The sequence below is a fragment of the Cherax quadricarinatus genome, chromosome 11 (assembly GCF_038502225.1).
Source record: "Cherax quadricarinatus isolate ZL_2023a chromosome 11, ASM3850222v1, whole genome shotgun sequence".
Lineage (NCBI taxonomy): Eukaryota > Metazoa > Arthropoda > Malacostraca > Decapoda > Parastacidae > Cherax > Cherax quadricarinatus.
In genome coordinates this window covers 23,114,056-23,141,736 of record NC_091302.1, presented here as the reverse complement: position 1 = coordinate 23,141,736, position 27,681 = coordinate 23,114,056, and the positions used below count along the sequence as shown (strand labels likewise).

The window sequence follows — 27,681 nt, the reverse complement described above, 5'->3', positions numbered from 1 at the left end:
TATATGTATATATATAACAACACTGTGGTAGCCAAGGATTCGAACCCATGTTGTACTGGCCTGCCTCATTGTAAGCGAGAACCACATGATGCTTTAAACCACAGGACCACCCAACTCTACAAAAATGGCGCAGCCAGCACAGAGCTAGCTGTTGGGCCGCCATCCGAGGGCATACGGAGGTGTGGGAGCTTGTAAGCTAATTTCATTCTCATCCCTGTTTGGTGTACTAGCCTCACGAGCACCATTTATATGTTACTGTAACCACGAACGAGTGGTATTGATCAATAACAACACTGCGCTAGCCAAGGATTCGAACCCATGTTGTACTGGCCGGCCTCATGGTAAGCGAGAACCACATTGACGCTTTAAACCAGAGGACCACCCAACCCTACAAGAATGGTGCAGCCAATACCACTCGTTCGTGGATACAATAGTATATAAATGGTGCTCGTGAGGCTAGTACACCAAACAGGGATGAGAATGAAATTAGCTTAGAAGCTCCCACACCTCCGTATGCCCTCGGATGGCGGCCCAACAGCTAGTTCTGTGCTGGCTGCGCCATTCTTGTAGAGTTGGGTGGTCCTGTGGTTTAAAGCGTCATGTGGTTCTCGCTTACCATGAGGCAGGCCAGTACAACATGGGTTCGAATCCTTGGCTAGTGCAGTGTTGTTATTGATCAATTCCACTCGTTCTTGGTTACAATAATTTATATATATATATATATGTATATATATATATATATATATATATATATATATATATATATATATATATATATATATATATATATATATATATATATACAGGACAAGCCACAGAGAGTGGAAATCTTTATCTCAAGTACTTTCACACTTCTCAGTTCGTCATCAGGAGCTGTACAGTGTTGCCAGGGAGCAACTAAAGCAGCGAGAGGTCTCAGAGTAGCCACAAAACTAAGATATCCTAAGGATTTTGTCGAGAAGGCACTAATGTCTGCAAAAAAGGACTTTCTTCAGGAGTGATGGCCAGGAAAAATGTACTAGTTTTACCATACAATGAGAATCTGGCTTGCCAACGTGAGGCATTAAAAAAGATCAATATAAACCTTACTTTCAAAAACACGGGGACAGTGAAACAAAGGCTGATTAAAAACACGGCCTCCAACAAAGTTGGTGGGGTTTACAAGGTCCCATGTACTCAGTGTCCTCTCTCATATATCGATCAAACAGGTAAATTTCTGGAAACCAGAATTGCCCAGCATAAATACTAAGTCAGGAGCTGGCAGGAGTCGAACGCTATCTTTACCCACGTTAGTGCACGTAATCACCCACGGGGATGGGATGCTGCCCAGATTATAGTACCAAACAGTTCTGTCATGGAAAGAAACAACTGAATCTTCCCTCTTGAAACATGAAAGGAATACAGTATACAACTCAAACTATGGGTTATACAAGCTCGATAATTATTTAGTAGAGTCCATTGTACACAATCTTAAACAACAATGCTATACAAAATCACAGGATTGTTCATTACGCCAGGTGAGTTGATGGATTGGTGACGCCCGTCCAGTGTCTACGTACCAAAACTTCCACCACGTCAGTTGTGATGGTTATATAACGCCTGTAGCTGTTAATGTACCATACAGTGACAAGCACACAAGATAACGAGATAACGTAAGGAGAGGTTAAAGGGTATTAGTAGAATTTAGATCATAGAAATATTATCGGATAAGCATAGAAGATCACCATGTATGGCATATTAACCGACACTGAGAAAAATAGTAGACAATATTTAGGAAGATATAATTCTGAGTACATCGGTAGAACATTCGAGCACCCCAGAGCAGGACATTTAAACGGACAAAGAACACATTGTATTCCTTTATTTCATTATTTGAAAAGGTCACACAGAATAATAGCTATCCATGTCTACAGTATCTAACGAGAAACTTATTTTCTCAAACAACATGACCTGTTAAAAACGATTAGAAAAAGTTTAGGGCTGGCTTTTTATATCTTATAATTTCATACTTGACATCTCAGAAACCCTCCTACCCCATATGGGGAGAAGGGGTAGGATGGTAGGGTGGGGTGTCACTGTCCACTAACCCAATGGACAGTGACACCAACACTACTCTGAGACCTCTCTCCTTGCTTTGGTTGCTTCCTTGCAATATTGTACAGCTCCTGATGATGCACTGAGAAATGCGAAGGTACTTGAGCTAAAGATTTCCACCCCCCGTGGCTTGTCCTGCATAGTTAAGATCGCCCATCTGCGATTGCTTGCATATATATATATATATATATATATATATATATATATATATATATATATATATATTATTTATTTATTTCATTATCACACTGGCCGATTTCCACCAAGGCAGGGTGGCCCGAAAAAGAAAAACTTTCACCATCATTCACTCCATCACTGTCTTGCCAGAAGGGTGCTTTACACTACAGTTCTTAAACTGCAACATTAACACCCCTCCTTCAGAGTGCAGGCACTGTACTTCCCATCTCCAGGACTCAAGTCCGGCCTGCCGGTTTCCCTGAACCCCTTCATAAATGTTACTTTGCTCACACTCCAACAGCACGTCAAGTATTAAAAACCATTTGTCTCCATTCACTCCTATCAAACACACTCACGCATGCCTGCTAGAAGTCCAAGCCCCTCGCAAACAAAACCTCCTTTACCCCCTCCCTCCAACCTTTCCTAGGCCGACCCCTACCCCGCCTTCCTTCCACTACAGACTGATACACTCTTGAAGTCACTCTGTTTCGCTCCATTCTCTCTACATGTCCGAACCACCTCAACAACCCTTCCTCAGCCCTCTGGACAACAGTTTTGGTAATTCCGCACCTCCTCCTAACTTCCAAACTACGAATTCTCTGCATTATATTCACACCACACACATTGCCCTCAGACATGACATCTCCACTGCCTCCAGCCTTCTCCTCGCTGCAACATTCATCACCCATGCTTCACACCCATATAAGAGCGTTGGTAAAACTATACTCTCATACATTCTCCTCTTTGCCTCCAAGGACAAAGTTCTTTGTCTCCACAGACTCCTAAGTGCACCGCTCACCATTTTCCCCTCATCAATTCTATGAATCACCTCATCTTTCATAGACCCATCCGCTGACACGTCCACTCCCAAATATCTGAATACATTCACCTCCTCCATACTCTCTCCCTCCAATCTGATATCCAATCTTTCATCACCTAATCTTTTTGTTATCCTCATAACCTTACTCTTTCCTGTATTCACTTTTAATTTTCTTCTTTTGCACACCCTACCAAATTCATCCACCAATCTCTGCAACTTCTCTTCAGAATCTCCCAAGAGCACAGTGTCATCAGCAAAGAGCAACTGTGACAACTCCCACTTTATGTGTGATTCTTTATCTTTTAACTCCACGCCTCTTGCCAAGACCCTCACATTTACTTCTCTTACAACCCCATCTATAAATATATTAAACAACCACGGTGACATCACACATCCTTGTTTAAGGCCTACTTTTACTGGGAAATAATTTCCCTCTTTCCTACATACTCTAACTTGAGCCTCACTATCCTCGTAAAAACTCTTCACTGCTTTCAGTAACCTACCTCCTACACCATACACCTGCAACATCTGCCACATTGCCCCCCTATCCACCCTGTCATACGCCTTTTCCAAATCCATAAATGCCACAAAGACCTCTTTAGCCTTATCTAAATACTGTTCACTTATATGTTTCACTGGAAACACCTGGTCCACACACCCTCTACCTTTCCTAAAGCCTCCTTGTTCATCTGCTATCCTATTCTCCGTCTTACCTCTAAATTCTTTCAATAATAACTCTACCATACACTTTACCAGGTATACTCAACAGATTTATCCCCCTATAATTTTTGCACTCCCTTTTGTCCCCTTTGCCTTTATACAAAGGAACTATGCATGCTCTCTGCCAATCCCTAGGTACGTTACCCTCTTCCATGCATTTATTAAATAATTGCACAAACCACTCCAAAACTATATCCCCACCTGATTTTAACATTTCTATCTTTATCCCATCAATCCCGGCTGCCTTACCCCCTTTCATTTTACCTACTGCCTCACGAACTTCCCCCACACTCACAACTGGCTCTTCCTCACTCCTACAAGATGTTATTCCTCCTTGCCCTATACACGAAATCACAGCTTCCCTATCTTCATCAACATTTAACAATTCCTCAAAATATTCCCTCCATCTTCCCAATACCTCTAACTCTCCATTTAATAACTCTCCTCTCCTATTTTTAACTGACAAATCCATTTGTTCTCTAGGCTTCCTTAACTTGTTAATCTCACTCCAAAACTTTTTCTTATTTTCAACAAAATTTGTTGATAACATCTCACCCACTCTCTCATTTGCTCTCTTTTTACATTGCTTCACCACTCTCTTAACCTCTCTCTTTTTCTCCATATACTCTTCCCTCCTTGCATCACTTCTACTTTGTAAAAACTTCTCATATGCTAACTTTTTCTCCCTTACTACTCTTTTTACATCATCATTCCACCAATCGCTCCTCTTCCCTCCCGCACCCACTTTCCTGTAACCACAAACTTCTGCTGAACACTCTAACACTACATTTTTAAACCTACCCCATACCTCTTCGACCCCATTGCCTATGCTCTCATTAGCCCATCTATCCTCCAATAGCTGTTTATATCTTACCCTAACTGCCTCCTCTTTTAGTTTATAAACCTTCACCTCTCTCTTCCCTGATGCTTCTATTCTCCTTGTATCCCATCTACCTTTTACTCTCAGTGTAGCTACAACTAGAAAGTGATCTGATATATCTGTGGCCCCTCTATAAACATGTACATCCTGAAGTCTACTCAACAATCTTTTATCTACCAATACATAATCCAACAAACTGCTGTCATTCCGCCCTACGTCATATCTTGTATACTTATTTATCCTCTTTTTCTTAAAATATGTATTACCTATAACTAAACCCCTTTCTATACAAAGTTCAATCAAAGGGCTCCCATTATCATTTACACCTGGCACCCCAAGCTTACCTACCACACCCTCTCTAAAATTTTCTCCTACTTTAGCATTCAGGTCCCCTACCACAATTACTCTCTCACTTGGTTTAAAGGCTCCTATACATTCACTTAACATCTCCCAAAATCTCTCTCTCTCCTCTGCATTCCTCTCTTCTCCAGGCGCATACACACTTATTATGACCCACTTTTCGCATCCAACCTTTACTTTAATCCACATAATTCTTGAATTTACACATTCATATTCTCTTTTCTCCTTCCATAACTGATCCTTCAACATTACTGCTACCCCTTCCTTTGCTCTAACTCTCTTAGATACTCCAGATTTAATCCCATTTATTTCCCCCCACCGAAACTCCCCTACCCCCTTCAGCTTTGTTTCGCTTAGGGCCAGGACATCCAACTTCTTTTCATTCATAACATCAGCAATCATCTGTTTCTTGTAATCCGCACTACATCCACGGACATTCAAGCATCCCAGTTTTATAAAGTTTTTCTTCTTCTCTTTTTTAGTAAATGTCTACAGGAGAAAGGGTTACTAGCCCATTGCTCCTGGCATTTTAATCGCCTCATGCGACACTTCCCCATGGACAATAGAAGAAATAAAGAAGAACAAGAGCTATTTAGAAAAAGGAGAAAAACCTAGATGTATATATATATATATATATATATATATATATATATATATATATATATATATATATATGCATGTGCGTGTCTGTGAAGTGTGACCAAAGTGTAAGTAGGAGTAGCAAGATATCCCTGTTATCTAGCGTGTTTATAAGACAGAAAAAGAAACCAGCAATCCTACCATCATGCAAAACAGTTACAGGTTTCTGTTTCACACTCAACTGGCACGACGGTAGTACTTCCCTGGGTGGTTTCTGTCTACCAACCTACTACCTACATATATATATATATATATATATATATATATATATATATATATATATATATATATATATATATATATATATATATATTTATATATATATATATATATATATATATATATATATATATATATATATATATATATATATATATATATATATATATATATATATATATATATATATATATATATATATATATATATGCAAAACAACCACTCTGAAAGAATAGAGAAATTCCAAGCGCTTTCGTGAATACTCACATTATTAAGGAACTATGAAAGTAAAGCATCCAAGGAAGCTATATAAGGGGTCTGGCCAGCACCTCACTATCAGATCCCACAACGGTTAAAACACCTGACGCGCGCCGACCCAACTTGGATAGGTCCTTTGCACAACTCACCCACAAACTATTCTACCCAAGAAAATTTAAAAATTATTATTTGTCCAGTGTATTATTAAATTCTTCCCAAATTCTATTAATTATAAATGGATCTAATTTATATAAACCAAAGGAAATATTCATATTATTGTCAAAACTGCTTTTTATGAAACAAGATTCAATTATATTCCTCTCGACCATGGACTTGTTTGATACTACTTTCTCAACTTTTTGAAAATCAATTGGATGGTTAAAATCTCTTACATGAATAAATAGAGCATTGGAATCTTGTCCAGTTCTAATGCTATATTTATGTTGTTTTAATCTTAGTTCGAGATTTTTTCCAGTTTGACCGTAATGAACGTTATCGCAAATTTTACAAGGAATCTTATAGACACATCCATCAGCATTTTGGGGGGAATTCTTTATCAAAAGTTTTTTTTACTGTATCAAGATTTTTGAATACAACTTTAATATTAAAAGTCTTAAGAAGAGAAGGCATATCAACCAAGTTTTCATGGTAAGGGAGAACCAACATATTTTTAGTTGAATAAGGCTGGTTGTCCCTTTTTGGATTGTAAAAAGTATTTCTAGCAACTTTAAAAGATTTATCAATTACATTTCTTGGGTATTTTAAATCATTACCTATTTCATAAATTTTTGATATTTCCTCATCTATGAACTCAGGACTACAAATTCGTAAAGCTCTCAAAAACATTGATGAGAAAACAAACAGTTTGACTCTATCTTGATGCGAGGAATAATAATGGACATAGGAACAGTTATTTGTAGGTTTTCTGTAAATTTTAAATTTGAATTCATTATTACCCTTAATAATTAAAACATCTAGAAAAGGCAATGAGTTATTTTCTTCAAACTCAACAGTAAAGTTTACAGAAAAATTTACAGAAAGCCTACAAATAACTGTTCCGCAAACTGCCCTTCTCACACTATACCATTCACTTACATATCCATACCTCACCTATGCTATCTGTGCTTGGGGTTCAACTGCAGCAACACACCTAAAGCCAATAATAACCCAACAAAAAGCCGCAGTAAGAATAATCACTAAATCCCATCCCTGGCAACCCCCTCCCCCACTCTTCATAGATCTAAACTTACTCCCTGTTCAGAACATCCACACTTACTACTGTGCAATCTATATCTACAGGACCTTAAATTCCAATATTAACCTTGACCTAAAACGCTTTCTCGGTAGTTGTGACAGGATCCACAGGCATAGCACCAAACACAAACATCTCTATGACATTCCCCGTGTTTGACTAAACCTTTACAAAAATTCAATGTATTTCAACGGACCTAAAATCTGGAACATCCCACCTGAAAACTCTAGAACTGCAAACACATTCATCACTTTCAAAACTACAGTTAGAAAACATCTTATCTCCCTGATACACCCCGACAACTAACTACATGATAACCCCCTGGTGGTTCACAATTACACTCACTCACCCACTGACTATAAACCCAGAAATACTAATCTTATTCTTAAAATAATAAATCATAACTAGTCATAAGTTTGCCTATGATACTCCAATATAGACACTGTGTATTGTGCCAAAACAAAAGCATTCACATTGCTAAACTCACAAATTATGATGTAGTCACTTAGCTTTAATACAATAATCTGAAAGGATTTAATGTTAAGAATTAATCTAAGTCTGCTAGATATGCCTAGCCATGCTAGGTGTCCTAGTGGCCCCCCTCTGTAATTAGTATTTTATAACATGTAAACCACACAATACCCAAAACCTGTAAACCCCACATTGTAACCCTTATAGAGAATAAACTTGAATTGAATTCTTAAAAGTTTTGATGCACCAGGTTGATATAAAATTAAAATTCACAGTATATTGGAAGGCCACTGACGTTTGTCCATGCATCCACTATTATTATTATAACCACGAGGCAACAATATAGTGTGTTTCTCATTGTTTCTTAGAGCTTACTGAGTTTGATGCCCAGCTTCTCAATGAGGAAATTAGTAAAGTATTTGATATTGCCACGACACTAAGGTACAATAAGAAGTTTGTTGAAACAGCCCTGCTGGCAGCTACGAAATCTGATGATACGACTGAACCTAGGATAACTCCTCAGATCAATAAAGTGCTATTTTCGTCTCTCGACCCTCGGGTAGAGAGGACGTACGTGGAAGTGCACTTTGACCCCTGGTGGCAGGTGACAGCACTTTCATCATGGCGGAGAGTGGCCGCAGACGTGTCAACACTGTCTGGAGCTGCTGAAGAGCGTGCTCAATGCCCAGAATACCAATATGTTGCTGACGGCGATATTACGCGACACATACGGCATCGCTAATGAAGACCTTTATGGTGTTTCACTGAATGGTGTGGCACGAATTTTCGTCAAGTTCCGGCTGAGCAGCACTTACGAAAACATGGTTGCCAAGTACCAGGATAAGGTTAAGCCGGTTACCCCTGGCGTTAGTGTCCGTCTTCACGAAGTGTCAAGGTTCTACACCTGGGTCAAGGTGCGTAACGTACCTTTTGAGGCAGATGAGAGTGATTTACGGCATGTGTTCGGAAGATATGGGACGATTCATATGGCGACAATGGGGCGTTGGCGAGATGGGCAGCTTGTTGGCTTCCCTGAAAAGACGTTTTCCCTTAAAATGTCCCTGAAGCATCCTATTCCATCATATGTGGGGATGGAGGCCTTCCGGACTCAGGTGTACGTGATGTACACGGGTCAGAGGGGTACATGCTGCATGTGTGGGGTGCACAACCACATAGCGGCACGCTGTCCAATGCGATGTGGAAGACCTGAGGCTGAGGCGAGGCTTGATGATTCAACGGATTGGCTGACTTACGCAACGGCGACACAACGTGAGCCTTCATCACGGGAGGCATGGAGTGTGGAGATGTACAGGGAGTAGACATTGTCGCCTGATTGTGTGACAATCACTGGAATTGGTGAGGGCGTAGGCTTGGTGTCGACAATGGGTGGCGAGGAGCCTGCAATTGCTCAACACGTTCTGGAAGCGTCCATTCAGGAGGCCCTGCACGACTTATTGGATGTTTCGGTGTCTAATGTGGACAATACTGGTTTGGATACCGTGAGTTTGGAGGCAGGTGTGAAAGGCCTCAACGAGAAGGAAGTGAGTGGTAAGGGGCTGATTCAGAGTGTGGCAGTGGAGGTCCACAGGGAAGAAGCCCAGGAGGAGGCGATGATTGAGAAGTGTAGCTCTAGCAAGAGGGTGGCTGTTATTTCTGATAGTGAGGATGTTTTGACGCCTGGGCAAAGGACTGGGAAGAAAGCTTGGCATGATGTAATGCCTAGAGGTAAAGGTGGCTTAAAGAATATTGAGTGTGTGCAAGGGGAAGGTAATGACAAGTGTGGGGGGTGGGGTGGGGATTCTTGCCTGGGTTCTAAGTGTAGGGTGCCTAAGGGTAAGCCCCCATTACGACCTTCAAGTGCTTTTAAATGTTAATGGGTTGAAAGCAGTCGGCAAATGTAAAGTATTGGAGGTTCATTTGAGGAGATATGTGCCAGACCTCGTGTTCCTGCAGGAACATAATTATAAATCTTTGGGTGAATTGTCGATTACTGGATATGAAGTGTATATTGGTTGTTCTACACGATTGAAAGGTGGTGTGGCATTATTAATTAAGGAAGCCAGCCCATTTCATTTGCACAGGTGTGTGGTAGGGGAGGAGGGGCGGGTGGTTAGGGTGGATGGTATGTGGGGGTGGGGTTCCAGTGGGTTTCATTGGGTTGTATGGGCTGGCCGAAGGGGACATGAGTGTTAAAAATAGGTTCTTTAAGGACGTCCTTGTCTACCATTTAAGGTCGCTGCCAGGCATTACGATTATAGGGGGTGACTGGAACTGTGTTGTACGACGTAAGGATGTGGAGCCTAAAGCGAGGTTTTTTTCCAGGGTTTTTAGGGGATCTGTTGCGAGGTGTGAATGCAGTGGATGTTGGAGGGGAGGTAGGTGAAGTGATGCATACGTTTATTAAGTGTGATTATGCGGCGAGGTTTGATCGCATTTATGTATCTCAGGGGGTGAGGGTGGGCAGTGTGTGCATTGAATGTAAGTTTCACTGATCATCGAGGGGTTCTGGTGGATTTAAATTGGGAGGGTTTGCCGAAGCATTTCAGGGGTTACTGGAAGATGAATGTTGGGTCACTGAGGCAAGGGGGGGGGGGAGGTAATCTTTTGAGTGCAGTTGGAGGAGGTGGTGGGCTGAAGGATGGGGGGAGGTTGATGTCCTTGGGTGGTGGGACAAGGTCAGTAAGGGGAAGGTGAGGGATTTTTATCAGAAGAGGGGGAAAGGAAGAATGGCGGTTGCAATATGGAATTTTAAATTACCTTGAGGGTCAACTATCAGAATGCTATATGGGAGGGGGGGTGCATATTCAATGGGTGAGATTGAGGGTTTGAAACAACGGATTAGGGATATTCAAAATCGTAATTTTGATGCGGTGAGGGTGGCGGGGGGGCCTTGAGAAGGTCTTATGGGGTGACAGTCCTTCAGCATATATCTTGCGAGAGCAAGGTAATCTTCACAGGGCTATGGAAATGATGAGTTTGCGGGTACAGAAGCAATTGGGTGGATACTGTCAGGGGCAGGCGCTTTTGTCAACAGTGGGTATGGGTTATGTGGATGCGTGGTATGAGAAGAATGGTAAAAGTGTGGGGGTTAATTGTGAGGTGATAGGCAACATGGGTGAATGGGTATCTTGTAATCTAGTGAATAGGGATTGATTGAAATTGAGTGGGCCTATAAGTGAGGAGGAGATTAGGATGGCAGTGGAGGGGATGAGTGTGGGTAAATTGCCTGGTATCGATGGTATCTCTTGTGATTTTTATAGGGAAAACTGGGAGTGTTTGCATGGCTTTTTAGTGGTTTTATTTAATGCCATGAAATCCATGGGCAGGTTGGGGGAACAGCAGAGAACGGGTGTGGTGGTCATGGTCCCTAAGAAGAAGTCTTGTGAATGCGTGCATGATTATCGTTCGATCACCTTAACGTGTGGAGATTACAAGATCTTTGCTTAAGTGTTAGGGAATAGGTTGAAAGGAGTGCTTGATGGAGTTTTGGATGAGGGTCAATATGGGGTGCCTGGGCAGTCGATGTGTGTGGGGCAGGGAATTATACGTCGGTTTATAGATGAAAGTGGGGGTCAATAAAAGTGGGGTTTTAGCGTTAGACTGGCATGCAGCATATGACTGTGTGGAGTGTGAGGTGCTGTGGAAATTTATGCAATGGCAAGGGTTCGGGAGGGAAATCGTCAGTTGGGCTAAGGTGTTGTAGGTGCAGGCAACGGTTAAGGTGCAAGTGAATGGTAGACTAGGTCAACCTGTTAGGATGGAACGGGGCTTGCGGCAGGGATGCCCTGTGTTGCAGCTTCTTTGCTTTGCTCCAAGACCTGTTCTGTAGGGTTGTGCATTGGGGTGTAAGGGAAGGGATGGATTTAGAAGGTCTGAGGATTTACGTAGGGTTTGTGAGTTGGTGGAGAGTTTTTGCATGGCAACGGGGATGACGCTTAATAGAGATAAGTCGATGCTTTTGAGAGTGGGGGATGGTGTGGGTGGGGTTTTCGGGCAGGATGAAGGTTGGCCCCTGGTGAATTGTCTTAAGGTGTGTGGAGTTGTTCACATGGGAAAGCTTCAAGAGGCATGGGAGGTGAATTCGAAAGAAGCAGTGGATAGGGTTTTGGGTCAATTGGCGGGATTGCGTACTGGGGGTTTGACGATACACCAGCAAGCGATTGTGGTGAATGTCGTATTGTATGGTAAGCTGTGGCGGGTATATATCCATTGGAAACATGTGATGAGAAGTGACTGTTGAAGTGTGCGTTCCGATATATTTGGGGTTCGGGGTGTGACTGGTTGTCGAGAGATGTGTCTCCCGGTATGCCAGGGAGGGCTAGGGTTAATGGAGCTGCATTACAGGTTGTTGGGTATGTCCGTTAAACACAGTTATTTGAGGGAGGGTAAGATCGCAGGTACAGGTTTGGCATGGGTGAGAAGGGATTTGGGACTTTGGGTGTGGGGTAGGGATGAGCAAGTGTGTGAGGGAATGTTGAGGTTATTGTGTTTTGCTAGGGAAACACGTGGGGCCAAGATAGGTAAACTGGCTCGGGTGAGTGGTGGGGAGGTAGTTGCTAGGGTTGAGGTTATGTATCCTATGTATGCATGGGGCAATATATGGGGGCGCCTGAAAGGGTTGCGATTGAAGGCTGTGGTGCGGGAGGTAATGTTTAAATTTCTCCATAATACATTGCCGTCGGGGGAGGTGTTAGGTAATAGGCGTGTGCAGGAGGGAAGGGAGTGTTTGTGTGGGGATATTGACATGGTGTATCATGCGGTATATTTTTGTGCAAGGTTGGAACCAGTGAGAGAGTGGTTTAGCAGGGTTTTACGTATGGTGGGTGGGGGGGAATTAGTGTTTTAAGGGCATTAAGCTTAGATGTGGGGAGTGGGGAGAGCCAATGCAGAATGCAATGGGCTATCTGGTCGCCGACTTCGTGTATACATCGTGGGTATTACGTAGAGCGCCAGTGAGGGAGCGTATTAGGGGCCTGGCAGTGATATTTTATGGAACACAAAGGAGGAATAAGATAATCACCGGGGACAGATTTCAATTTTTCGGAGGGATACCGTAGCTTTAGAGTCGAGGACTTATGGGCGTTACGGTTTTAAGGGGATATAATGAAGCTGGCTTCTTGAGGATTGTGTGGGCGTGAAAGGTGCATTTGGTGGACAAAGATGTGATGCGAGTTGTGTGGGATCGGTGAGTGTATTGGTGACCGAGGACTTTTCATGTCATGTGTTACGTAAGGTTGTGAGTGTGACCCAGGTTGTGGGTAAGTGTATGATTTTTTACTATAATGTGGGGATGTGCTAAACCTGGGGGTTTGTGCAGCACAGAGTGGGTGGGGAGGTGAGGCATCAAGACTCCAGTCAGGACATAGGTATGAGTACAATGGAGCTTTATCTTTCAACATGTTTGCTTTCTTGTACTATGTGACAGTGAGCCTCTTGTGTGAAATATGATCGTGCAGGTTCATATTGTCCCTAATGTATTATCTTTGGCAAATGTACTTCCTCTGTTTTGCAGAGATGTGGTTATGTACGAAGCGTGTTTACGGATGTTTCTATATTCAAATATGTTAATTAATGTATTTATAGTTTTGGTTATGATGGTTGGTGACGGCAGATACAGCTGTTGGGAATAGGGAGGGATGCAGTGTGTGCTGTATTCTTATAGTAATAGTTTGTACAGTGATGTTGCATCCGGGTTGCTATAATGTTTCATTTCTAGGCTTCCATAAGCTTCTGTTTTAGTCTGCGTCTCTGTGAAACACATGTTAAACTATATGTTTAGTTGTGTTATGAATTAAGTAATGTGTTTTGTTTTCATTTATATATTATTATTATGTGTTAGAATCACTATGTTGTGATGTAACATTATGTATTGGTTTTCTTGGATGTTGAGTAATGTGGGTTTTTTTCCTCATGTATAGAGAGGAGTACTGTGCATGTGTTATACACATGTTTACACTGTTTTATTTTGGTTGTATTGTACTTCATGGTTTTTGTATAAACAGTTTTTAAAATATAAAAAAAAAGAAAGTGGTGTGTCTCCCATTCTCCGCATCCTGCTGAATACGCTACAAAGATTCAACATACAAGTAGTGTTTAAGAATTCACTGACAGTTAAAAGCATTTTGATAAATGGTTATAGATGATGCCTCTGACGAAATATAGCGCAGTAAGTACTAGTTCCCACTCCTTTCTCTTGTCGGTCCCGTCGTAAAGACGGAAGACCGTCTGGCTGTCAATTTACAGACCGAAGTTCGCTCCCCCGTCATATATACATATATATATATATATATATATATATATATATATATATATATATATATATATATATATATATATATATATATATATATTTATTTATTTATTTATAGTGGATACCGATACCTGATTTTCGGCCGATACAGACACTTTTCCTAGATTTTTTATTATTAAATTATAATGACTATGTTCAGTATATAAGGGAATGTTTATTGTGCCATGAATATTAAATAGTACATGAAGGTTAAACATTAAATAACTTAATTTCTGTGATAATTGGTTTACAATTATTATTTATATATATGTATATACGCTGTATATTAAATCTTTCATATCTTTGATACCATGCAAATTTAATTTACATATATGTTAGTTAAGCTTTCTTTTTCCACTCAGATATACTATAGCTTACGTAACAATTTGTGTTATTACCTTGTTGCAATAAAATTCGTATATAGTCGAAGGTTACCAGTAACCAGTTGCTTTTTTGGCGGGTATTGATGGAGAAGCTGAAGGACATGAGGAACACAGCGGCACCAAGCACAATTATTGCTCCCAGGATGAAAGCCCACACCAGAGGTGCCAAGGGAAACAGAAATCCCCAGGGGTCCACTTCAGGATGACCTCGAGGACCTATGATCTTCCAAGAATCTATCAGTGGTGGCACTGTGAAGTCCACAACCTCTCTACGTTCGCCACTTAATAAGAAGGGACCAGTAGCAAGCTGCACTTCCTGCATATTCAAAAACGTATGCATCAATAATCAGTAGTAATGAGTAATCATGAATTAAGTCAGTCGTAGCCTGAGACTCGTGCAGTAGTTTTATATTACTCGTAACATATTCTAAAATCTCGGAAACGAGTTAATTAGAATAACTACGAATAGTTAAGGGTATTTTAAAGAGCATCGCACATAAATCATGGTAAAGTGAATGCCATTAATCAGTCTAATTTGTTTAAATACAAATATTAGAAAAATGATAACAATTATTACCTCATAAGAAGTCTAACTCTTTAAATGTTCCCCTCAAGGGGCTCTTGATCTAGGGAATTGAATCTGTGCTCCCGTTCCCTGAATTGAGCCTGAATGCCTACCGTCCCCCCCCCCCGCACATGCGCTGTATAATCCTACAGGTTTAACGCTCCCCCATGATTATAATAATAATAATTATAATCTTTAAATGTTCTTCCTTACTAAATAATCGTGATGGTAAAGGTTAGTTACTAATGAGGTAGTTCACTGTTCTAGAAAGATATAATAGGAATAGTCTGTGAATGGTAAAATTGAAATGATGTAATACATCTCAACCGAAAAATTAATTCCATAACTAGAAATAGAGTAATGATTCTGCTAATAATTTAAAAAAAAAAATATCAAGTCAATATTGCGGCCAGACTGTGGTACCCTAAGAAGTTTGCGTTAAAGGCTCTGGTAACAGCTAGGAAGACATTATAGAACTAATACTAGGATCACCCCTCAGGTTAAAAATGTGTTGGTTTACCTAATGCCCTAAAAAAATTGCATACAATTAGTCTTTAATAATTTAATGACGGTTTAGAGTAAGTTGATCAATAATTTGCCAAAAATATATATAGATGGTATTACCAGAGTGGGTTGTAACAGATGTAATTTATATTATGTCGGACTAACATAGAAACCCCTTGATGTTAGGTTAGCACAACACCAGTACTTGATCTGAACAGTGCATGAATCTAAAGCACATACGAGTATGCAATAATCCTGCAAAATGGTTGAAACCAGGATTATAGACCCTAGTTCGAATTGGCTGGAAAAAAGTCTTAGAATCGGCAATTATAAAACATGACCTTTCATCATATAATAATAGTTTAGGCTTGTTCGAACTAGATACATTTATCATAAAAGGCGATCGTTCATAATCTTAAACCAATGATTTCATGAATTCTCCAGACTACCGTAAACATCATAATTCAGCGCTGTCATCTCGATGATACCGGGTTGCTATAAGCTGAACATTTGACGTTTTGACCAAGGTTTAACCTGTCAACCCATTTAGTTTTACCAGTTGACTGATTACGGATTAACACACATAAATCGGTAGTTATGTGTGGGCTCTCAATCATCTCTCTACTTCGTTATCCCAGTAACTCACCATTAGTTTCTAAATTTCTTTACGATATTCCTTCCTAGACATTGTAAGTAAGTCTGGGAAGGATAAGAACTGAAGAAAATAGCTATCAATGTTAAAACAAGAAACTGGTGAACTATAGAGATTAGTCTTACCTTAAAGCCTCAGTACAGTATATTTATTAATGAGAAGAACTTTCAATTACTGTGACAACCTCCATAACAAGAAGAAAACTATATAAAAACTTAGATGAAAAAACTATATAAAAACTTAGATGAGAAAACTATATAAAAACTTAGATGAAAAAACTATATAAAAACTTAGATGAGAAAACTATATAAAAACTTAGATGAAAAAACGATATAAAAACTTAGATGATAAAACTATATAAAACTTAGATGAGAAAACTATATAAAAACTTAGATGAAAAAACTATATAAAAACTTAGATGAGAAAACTATATAAAACTTAGATGAGAAAACTATATAAAAACTTAGATGAGAAAACTATATAAAAACTTAGATGAGAAAACTATATAAAACTTAGATGAGAAAACTATATAAAAATTTAGATGAGAAAACTATATAAAAACTTAGATGAAAAAACTATATAAAAACTTAGATGAAAAACTATATAAAAACTTAGATGAGAAAACTATATAAAAACTTAGATGAAAAAACTATATAAAAACTTAGATGAGAAAACTATATAAAAACTTAGATGAAAAAACTATATAAAAACTTAGATGATAAAACTATATAAAACTTAGATGAAAAAACTACATAAAAACTTAGATGATAAAACTATATAAAACTTAGATGAGAAAACTATATAAAAACTTAGATGAAAAAACTATATAAAAACTTAGATGAGAAAACTATATAAAAACTTAGATGAAAAAACTATATAAAAACTTAGATGAAAAAACTATATAAAACTTAGATGAAAAAACTATATAAAAACTTAGATGATAAAACTATATAAAACTTAGATGAGAAAACTATATAAAAACTTAGATGAAAAAACTATATAAAAACTTAGATGATAAAACTATATAAAACTTAGATGAGAAAACTATATAAAAACTTAGATGAGAAAACTATATAAAACTTAGATGAGAAAACTATATAAAAACTTAGATGAGAAAACTATATAAAAACTTAGATGAGAAAACTATATAAAAATTTAGATGATAAAACTATATAAAACTTAGATGAGAAAACTATATAAAAACTTAGATGAAAAAACTATATAAAAACTTAGATGAGAAAACTATATATAAATTTAGATGAGAAAACTATATAAAACTTAGATGAGAAAACTATATAAAAATTTAGATGAGAAAACTATATAAAACTTAGATGAGAAAACTATATAAAACTTAGATGAGAAAACTATATAAAACTTAGATGAGAAAACTATATAAAAACTTAGATGAGAAAACTATATAAAAACTTAGATGAGAAAACTATATAAAAATTTAGATGAGAAAACTATATAAAAATTTAGATGAGAAAACTATATAAAACTTAGATGAGAAAACTATATAAAAATTTAGATGAGAAAACTATATAAAACTTAGATGAGAAAACTATATAAAAACTTAGATGAGAAAACTATATAAAAATTTAGATGAGAAAACTATATAAAAACTTAGATGAGAAAACTATATAAAAACTTAGATGAGAAAACTATATAAAAACTTAGATGAGAAAACTATATAAAAACTTAGATGAGAAAACTATATAAAAACTTAGATGAGAAAACTATATAAAAACTTAGATGAGAAAACTATATAAAAATTTATATGAGAAGACTATATAAAATTAAGAAACGTCTTAAAATTATATAATGATATTTTTTTTTTAACTCTAGATACTTTTCCGCAAATATTTTTTTGAAGGGTTAATATAGAGGCTTGACAAAACTCCTGGAGAGCGAAACGTTGCCACAATAAAATGTCACATTAGTTGCACTTGTGTCCTTTTACTTTACATATTGTGGGTAATTCTACCAACTTTATTACAAATGTTTTGTTAGTTGGATGGATTGTGGAGGACCTGCCTAGTATGGGCCAGCGGGCCTGCTGCAGTGTTCCTTCTTTCTTATGTTCTTATATAAAAATATCGCAGTTTATTGTACTTCAGCGTGCATTTAAGCTTAAGTAATTTTGATGAAAAGACAGCAACATAAAAATGTGAGAGTTAAATGTGGGAAGTTACGTAATGTTGATGATGATAATGTTCACGGTGATACGTTGTTGTTATAATATTGTTGTTAATGTTGGTATTACTGATAATGTTCACGGTGATACGTTGTTGTTATAATATTGTTGTTAATGTTGGTATTACTGATAATGTTCACGGTGATACGTTGTTGTTATAATATTGTTGTTAATGTTGGTATTACTGATAATGTTCACGGTGATACGTTGTTGTTATAATATTGTTGTTAATGTTGGTATTACTGATTCATCGAATTTGAAAAATCTTAAAATGAGGGTAAATACCTTAAAGTAAGATTATTAGATAAATTTTATTTTAAAATGATTAGCAGACGTAATTAGATAGGAAATAGAAATGTCTTCAATAAATATATTTAGAATTAAACTAAAAAATTATATGCAATGATTGGTGAGGGCGGGGGGAGGGTTACAATAAGAGATATACCATAAGTAAACGTATTAAGTGCAGTTTGGGGGGAGGGTTACAATAAGAGATATACCATAAGTAAACGTATTAAGTGCAGTTTGGGGGGAGGGTTACAATAAGAGATATACCATAAGTAAACGTATTAAGTGCAGTTTGGGGGGAGGGTTACAATAAGAGATATACCATAAGTAAACGTATTAAGTGCAGTTTGGGGGAGGGTTACAATAATAGATATACCATAAGTAAACGTATTAAGTGCAGTTTGGGGGGAGGGTTACAATAAGAGATATACCATAAGTAAACGTATTAAGTGCAGTTTGGGGGGAGGGTTACAATAAGAGATATACCATAAGTAAGCGTATTAAGTGCAGTTTGGGGGAGGGTTACAATAAGAGATATACCATAAGTAAACGTATTAAGTGCAGTTTGGGGGGAGGGTTACAATAAGAGATATACCATAAGTAAGCGTATTAAGTGCAGTTTGGGGGGAGGGTTACAATAAGAGATATACCATAAGTAAGCGTATTAAGTGCAGTTTGGGGGGAGGGTTACAATAAGAGATATACCATAAGTAAGCGTATTAAGTGCAGTTTGGGGGGAGGGTTACAATAAGAGATATACCATAAGTAAACGTATTAAGTGCAGTTTGGGGGGAGGGTTACAATAAGAGATATACCATAAGTAAACGTATTAAGTGCAGTTTTACTAAAATTTAGATGCTGTCATTTTGCTTAGACTGATATGGTGATGCTGCTGAAATAATATCTTGCTTTTGTTAATTTACACTTATGCTTTGCCACTTTATAAAGTCCCCTATTAATTCTTAACATGTGATAGTACTGTGAGGGAAAAGTTTATCAGATAGGAGTGGTGGAAGTATGAATGAATGGTGATGGTAGTTTGTTGAGCAGTATGTTTGTTCAGTTAGAGTGGGTGTATAGTTCCTGCTACCCCCATCCCCTTCTGTACCTGGTGGGAGGTGACGAGTGTCTCTGACTGGTGGTCAGTCACTTGACTTGCGGCTCCCATCAAATCTGTAAGTATTCGTTCCACTCCTGTATAAGCTATTATATGTTTGGGTTTTAGTAACAACTTCACTATTGTTGAGGGTATTTATGCTCTAATTTATTCTGTCATGATTTGAACTTATGTAGTGTTACGTCATCTTCTAATTGTCACCATTTCTTTTAAAGGCCGTAAGCTTATCATGTGAGTGATTTATCCAGTGGTGTGTAACTTTGTGTTTTCTTTATTTTAGCCCTGATTGTTGGCTCAGGTCATTTGGTACAGTCGAGGTACGTAGGATAGCATACATATTTTTTTTTATTATTATTTAGACACAGTATACATTATACATGTTGTGATACATAATGACCTAACAAGAAAAAGTAAGCAACGATATAAGAAAACCTAGAACTAAACAGAGGAACCTACACCTGAACATTCCTCTACCAAAAAATAGCAACAACACAAAACTGGTTCTCTTATTCATATCTTATACACTAATGCCTTTTACTCACAATTGTGTTGTATAGTAACATTTTATGTACATAGACATTCGAAAACGAAAATCCTCAATACAATATTTTCGAGGAGACTAATAGCACCCTCACACCAAATATACCCTAACAAACGCATCTTATGCAATATTGCATACACTAGAATAAATGATAAGTTATAAGATTTTTTTCCTATGATATATGCCTCCTCTCACCACACACAAGGTACACAGTATGAACAGTTTGAAAAATAACCCATTAATCCGTATGTGTATATATATTCCTACCTCATTAACCTCCAATCAGAGATGAGCACTTAATAGGGCAACGTTCAATGCCGTCTCCTATAACATAGAACATTCTGAATTGACAGGGTTGACAAACAGTAAGTACATGATCTTGGTGCACGCAGGCACCTCGCCCTTACTACAGTGGTAAAGGAGAATAAGAATCATACATTAGTCTCTGGGGCAACGAAACAAAAAACCCCGCTTCTTTCACTACACTAAAAAATTCTGTGCACATTATTACCTCCACCTCACTCCCAGAAGCCCCATTTCAATAACCGGACACACCACACACGCACAGACCTATGCACACAACCACTCTCTCTCTCACACACACACACACGCACACACGCACACACGCACACACGCACACACGCACACACGCACACACGCACACACACACACACACGCACACTCACACACAAAAGCTCCCATAAAGACAGAGTCTTACATCATGTTAAAACATGGGTCGGTGAATGAGAATCGATTGACCACTGCCAAAACCCAGAACCATTCACTCAGGAAAGACTATCGATCGACAGAAGCTATACCTTGGGTTCCTGTGCCATGCAACGTCTATAACATCTTTTCATACTGAAACCCCCTGTGAACTATGAAGGAATACAAACGTCTAGTCTCGAGGACAACTGGCTTCGTCCTCATCTTAGGAACATGATACAAATGTTGTCTCACATACACCACTGTAGCAGCCACCATCACCGCACATCCTTACTACATTCATCCCCAGTTACTCATCACACACTTCCGGAAACCAACCCCTTGCCGTCCTTCCCCGGCACTAAGGCACTAACCGTATCAGTCGTGCGACCCTCAATCCCTGATAACTCTCCGGAAAAAGATGAACCCACTGGCCCCCATATAAGCTCCTATTCCTACCCACCGACCTATAAAAACTGCCCGCTAAAGCCTTGATTCTAACATTACCCCCTACCTCCCTCATTCCACAAGAAACATACAAAAAATCAACCATTATATACCTTAACGCCCTTGCTACCTCACGAGACACTCCTCCCATGTCTAAAAGTAAAGCCCTTAGGACCCCCACCCTTCCCCCCCAGTAAACCAAAAACGCCCCTTAACCACACTCGTACATTTCCCAAAAAAGGACAAAAATACACCACATGGAAGGCATTTTCCACGTCACCACGTTGCACACATGACACCACACTCATATATCCCATCTGCCTCAACACCTCTTTTGATGCCAATGTACCCATAAGGAATCTGTACACCACTTCTCGCACCCTTGGAGGAATTCTTAGCTTTCGAAATTCCTCCCATATTACCTCCCATTCATATGTGGGGAAGACAGCCACCCCTTGCAGCGTCTTCCGACGATACTCAACTCCCACCAGCCTCCCTATGCGCAATCGCCGCACATCTCGAACCCTTAACGTATACCGCAACATATCCTCACACACTTCCAGGCCCCTCCCACTCCACCAACAATGAACGTCCTTCAACACCTTCCCCACACGCTGCCCCCTGACCCCCCTCTGAGGTACCACATCTTGACATAAATTGCCCTCACCCTGGGCCCCAATGCCAACAAACCCAATCCCCCCTGACGCACCCCAGTCATTACTACGTCACGTCCCAACCACGCCCTCCCATAACCCCATATGTACCTTAACGCCCTCCTTTGGATGTCTATTACATCTTATTCCCTCAAGGGATATACTGCCGCCACCTCCCAAACCTTGCTGTATACCAACGAATTCAACGTAACATCTCTGGCCCGAAGGCCGTGTAACCTACCTACTGCCCTGTCCTTAACTGCCTCTGAATTAACCCTTCTACTGTCTTGCCTATCCGCTGTATACCAAATTCCACAAATTTTGATCCATTCCACGACATTCCATCCAAACCCCTGGCCCAATCTCCCGCCTACCCAAGTGCCCACCTCTAACAGCATCGACTTCCTTTTGTTTACCCTTATTCCCATTATGGCCCCAAAATTCTCGATGACTCTACCCACCCTTGAAAAATCCTCCTTTCCACTAAGTAAGATCGTCGTATCATCAACATATCCCACAAAACCCCCTTCAATCCCCTCAGCACCCACCCCACACAACTCTCTGTCTACAAGCTCATAAAATGGATTCTGTACACAAGCAAATAACAGGTGTGAAAGCGGACAACCCTGCTGCAAACCCCTCTCCATACGAATCTCACAACCTAACCGACTGTTCACCTGCACTCTTATCCTCGCCCCAACATACAATGCATCCACCCACCCTACCACCTTGGCTCCAAAACCCAAACCACTCAAACACTCACGCAAAAACACCCTGTCCACACAATCATACGCATTCTCCCAATCCACACCTAGAACCTCCCCCCCTCCACAGCCCTCTAAGAAATCCCTTATGTGCCCGTGCCCTTTCCGCATACTCCTCCCTGGAATTCCAAACTGACCGCAGTGTAAGAGCGATCCCAGAACTGCCTTCATTCTATTCCCTAAAATCTTTGCGAACGCCTTATAGTCCACACACATTAAGGAAATCACCCAGAAAGCTCTCAGCGCCTGCACCCCTTCCTTCTTCGATACTAATACTACTATGCCCGTACATTGTGACTCACCCCTTCTCTGCCCATCTAGCATATTGTTCAAAACTCCAACAAAACAATGCCTCATGCACCCCCAATGAGCCCTATAAAAATCGATAGGCAAACTGTCAATCCCTTTCGCCTTACCTGTGCTCATGCCAAAGACAGCATCTGCCACCTCAGCCTCACTAATATCAGCCTCCAACCCCTCCCTATCCTTTTCTCCTATAGCATTATGAACCCCCCTACCGAAAGACTCCTGCCAGGTGCCTCACCTCCCACACTCTCTCCATTTTCCCCTGAACCATTCATCGACATAAATGCTCATACTCTCAGTGGAGATGAGGACCACACCTTCAGGGTAATTCCCCACCCCCGCACTAGTCACTAACTGCAATAACGTGGTCACTCTCGTACATTCCCTAAACTTACGCAAAACATACCCAGTCGGCTTATCTCCCCACAACATGTCATCCAACTCCGAGCGAAAACGTACTGCATCAAAACGTTCGTTATGAATCTCTTCAATCAAACCTCGAAGTAATGCGATCTCTTCCCTCCCTCCCCTCCTCCCGTAACATGCCTGCAACTGTCCCTCCAAATAATTCTGCAATCCATATCTCCATCTTGCTTCCTCACGTCCCTTGACTCTATAAAAATCCGCAATCCCAGGTTTCGCCTGCAACTCCCACCAGTCTATAAGCTCCATAGCCTGATCCCTAGCACCCCAAAACCCAGTCCACCACTCCTCAAAACCCCTTCCCCCACCCTCCCCAATAGCCGGGGTAAATATGCATGGCACCCTCCCACGACAGATCTACTATCACCGCCAGATGATCCGAGAAACCCACGTCAAATGTCTGCACCCTCCCTATCTCCAATCCCTGCATGACGTAAATTCTGTCTAGTCTTGCAGCATACCCCCTACGTACGAACGTGTGCTCCACCATATAACCTCCCCCCCTGCAACATCTACGACACCCACATCCCTCAACACATCCCTCAGAACACTTAAAACACAACCCGCCCCCCTCGGTTCAACATTTCGGCCCTGAATAACACAATTCCAATCCCCACCAATGACCGTGATGGCAGGCAATCCTCGCAGTTGATACAATAAGTCTTCCCTCACAAAATCTGCCTTTACCCGTGTATTGCTCGATGCTGGCACATACACTCCAATGAAACATGCCCTTCTATCACCCCATACACCATCTACCCGCACAACCCTCCCCCCTGCCTCCTCCCAACCCATGACACGCAAGGGGCTGGTCTCCTTTATCGCTATCGCCACCCCCCCCTTTCAACAGCTGAGCACAACTAACGTACAACTTATACCCATTCAACACCAACTCACATCCAATCTTATGATTGTGTTCCTGCAAGAAACACATGTCCACCTGAAATCTACGTAGAAACCATACCAACCACACAGTTTTGATCTCAGCCTTGAGACCGTTCACAATTAAGGTGACACATCTGAAGGTTACAAGAAGGGCGGCTTCCCTCGATGCCGCTGTGGCTTGCCTACCACACCTTTACCAGTGCATCAACCCGACGCCTCACCAGACTTTCCCAGGACTCCCTCCCCACCCTTTACCCTTTCACTGCATAACTCATTCTCACCTGGATCCTTTCGGTCCAACAACTCCTTCTTCGGTGCCCAAGCTTTTTTGCCCTGCCTCTGCCCCAGCGTGAGTACCTCCTCGACCTCTGCCATACCAGCCGGCCTTTTCCTAGAGCTACCACTCTCACACATGTCCTCGTCTGACAAATTCTCCTGATGGACCTCCACCTCCACCACTTGCTCCAAGCAAGGTCCACACAATGTTTTTACTACAGACTGCTGTTCCTCCCTCACATCGGCCTCGGCAACACTTAAGGCACAGGTCTCCGACCCATCCAAAAAACCTCTCAACACGTCCTCCAGTAAGTTGTCCTGAGGCACATCGTTCCTTCTCGGTGGAGCCCCCTAATCTACCGGGAGTGTGACACACGTACCGGCCGTCCTTTCTTCTCGTTCAACCTCATCACTCCAACTACCAATTGTCCTTGCTTCTTCCTCTCCCAACTCTGGCCTCAACTCACAAGGGCGCTGCACCACAACCGACATGCCAGGTGCCTTGGTAGGCTGTCTCCTAGGACACTGTGCTGCCATATGATCGTAGGAGCTACATAAGCAACAGGTCCTTCTCTGTCTGGCATAGTGCACGTAGACCTGCGTCCTGTAACCCACTAGCGTGACGTAGGATGGTATAGGCCTAGCCAAAGTCATTTTGAGGGTATAAGAACCCTCCAGTAGTCCCTCGTATGGCCCATCTTCCCATCCTCCCATAGTAGCTGAATGGACTTTACCATAACTGCTGAAAGCCTTTTGTATACCATACGCAGTCACCTCAAAAGGGACGTTTCTCACCTTCACCCACATATAGTACTTAGATACGTCGTGCAAGACGACATCCACCGTCGAGTTCACAGTCATCTGCCTCTCCTATTTCTCGTCAACAATTCTGTTGTAGAAGCTGGCACGATTCATTTTTACAGATACCCTGGACATCCCGTTTAAAGCTGCACCATATACTTCATCGTTGGGGACACCATAGACGTCTCTAATGATGGCAGGTAGCAAGGTATTCATTGTTTCGCCAATGAGCGTGCCACGTACCAGCTGAACACAAACAGTGTTGATCCTCTGACCCACTCGAACTGCCATCTTGTCTTCCAGTTGCTAAAGGTCACATCCAGAGGGCAAGTGTAGCTACTAGGCATGCATCCTCTCTCCCCAGAGGTCAAGAGATGAATGACAGCATACATATTGAGAAGATCCGAGAGTCGGACTTAACATCTCTACCTACATTGGTCCCCCTTCCACACGTAGGCGACCACCTAGTCAGCTACACACCATTACTGGCGACTCACCTGTTTCACAAGTGTTGTGGTAGTCAGAAGATCACAGTACCTCTGTTCGTCAGAATCTCTATTTGTGCTGGGAGTTATGTCTGCTCAGTGTCAACCGTCACGTCCACCTGAGACCCCCCTCATCAACAACTGCTTGGCATTACAAACCATGATTCAGAGCTACGTGCCCAGAACATCGACACAGTATCATTCTCCATTACATAAGTGTGTAAAAACATATTAACTTTGAATCACTAATTATTTATATATTTAATTTTTTTAATTTTTGCTTCAAGTAGGATTAATTTCATGTTTAAGTGTTTTATACTCTTTACTGATTTTACTTATTAATAAAACTGTTTCTTATTATATTATTATTGAATATTCTATCTTTTCATTTCCAAAATGAGGAACAAGCCTTATCAAATACCCTTCGAGGGTCTGACAGGGCTGTGTGAATGTTCACAAGTACAAAGCGTCTCCTTCTTAGATACTGTCCCAGTTTTATATCCACCCTTCACACACATACGAAACCACATCCTGGCAGCCTGAAGAAGGAACATGTCAGACATTTACTATTCCTCATCAGCACTGCAGATGAGGGATAGCACATATCCACTCACGCTGTTCTCGTTTCTTGCCACTGCATGTGTGATTGTTACACACGCCACCGTGAAGCCACGTATATACAATTATATCAGATTCCAAAAAGGTCCCACCACACATCCTATGCAAACAAGAGGTATCCCCAACACCTTCCCCCATTGCCCACCCTCACCGGCAGGCAAGCTGGAATACATCCATCCCATGAGCAATGTCTCGCTCCTACAAACTGAGCAGAGTGCTCACCATTAATTCGCGGTATCCCACAGAAAATAACTCCCCCTACATATGCCTGTAAATACTCCTATTTCTACACAATGTCCAATACATTGTCGCCACAATTATGCGCTTGTGCACCTCCTATGCTTCCGATCCCCTCATGCTCCAGGCTACATACACATAATCTACCACCACATAAACCAGCACTTGTGCCGCCCCGTCATCCACCCCCCCATCCAAACTTAGCACTCACAAAACCGACACACCTCCCCCCAACTCTCTCCACAACCCAACCTACCCATGCTCTGATCCCCTCCAGCCTTTCACAAAAGTCAACAGCATGGAAAGCCATGTCCTCCCCCCCACACAACCCAAAACGCCCCTCCCTCCACCCTCCTATCTCGCAAAACCATACCAGAAAGTAAAATCCTGTACAAAAAAAACAGAACATGACCTCCCTCACCCTTGGTTGCAACCTCACTCTCCTGAACCTCTCCCAGACAGATGCCCAATCGTAAATTGGGTAGAGCCCCTCCCCCACCTGCACCTCAGGCCTCCTTATCACCCTTTGTAAAACCCTCACCCTGACTTTCCTTACTTCTCGAACCACAGCCATTGCCCACAGTGCTGCCTCACACTCCCTGAGATCCTCCCTTCTGTACAAATCTGGCAACATCTCATGAACCTTTCCCAACCTTCC

At 40.8% G+C, this 27,681-nt stretch overlaps 1 protein-coding gene across 1 annotated transcript in view; it reads right to left on the bottom strand.

The window, feature by feature from the left end:
• Nucleotides 1-27,681, bottom strand: part of LOC128687511 (probable glutamate receptor) — a 180,100-nt gene that overhangs the window by 34,522 nt on the left and 117,897 nt on the right. The window contains exon 6 of the mRNA XM_070083858.1: nucleotides 14,578-14,878. Within this exon, the coding sequence (XP_069939959.1) occupies nucleotides 14,578-14,878 (301 nt within the window). The remainder of the gene's footprint in view (nucleotides 1-14,577; nucleotides 14,879-27,681) is intronic.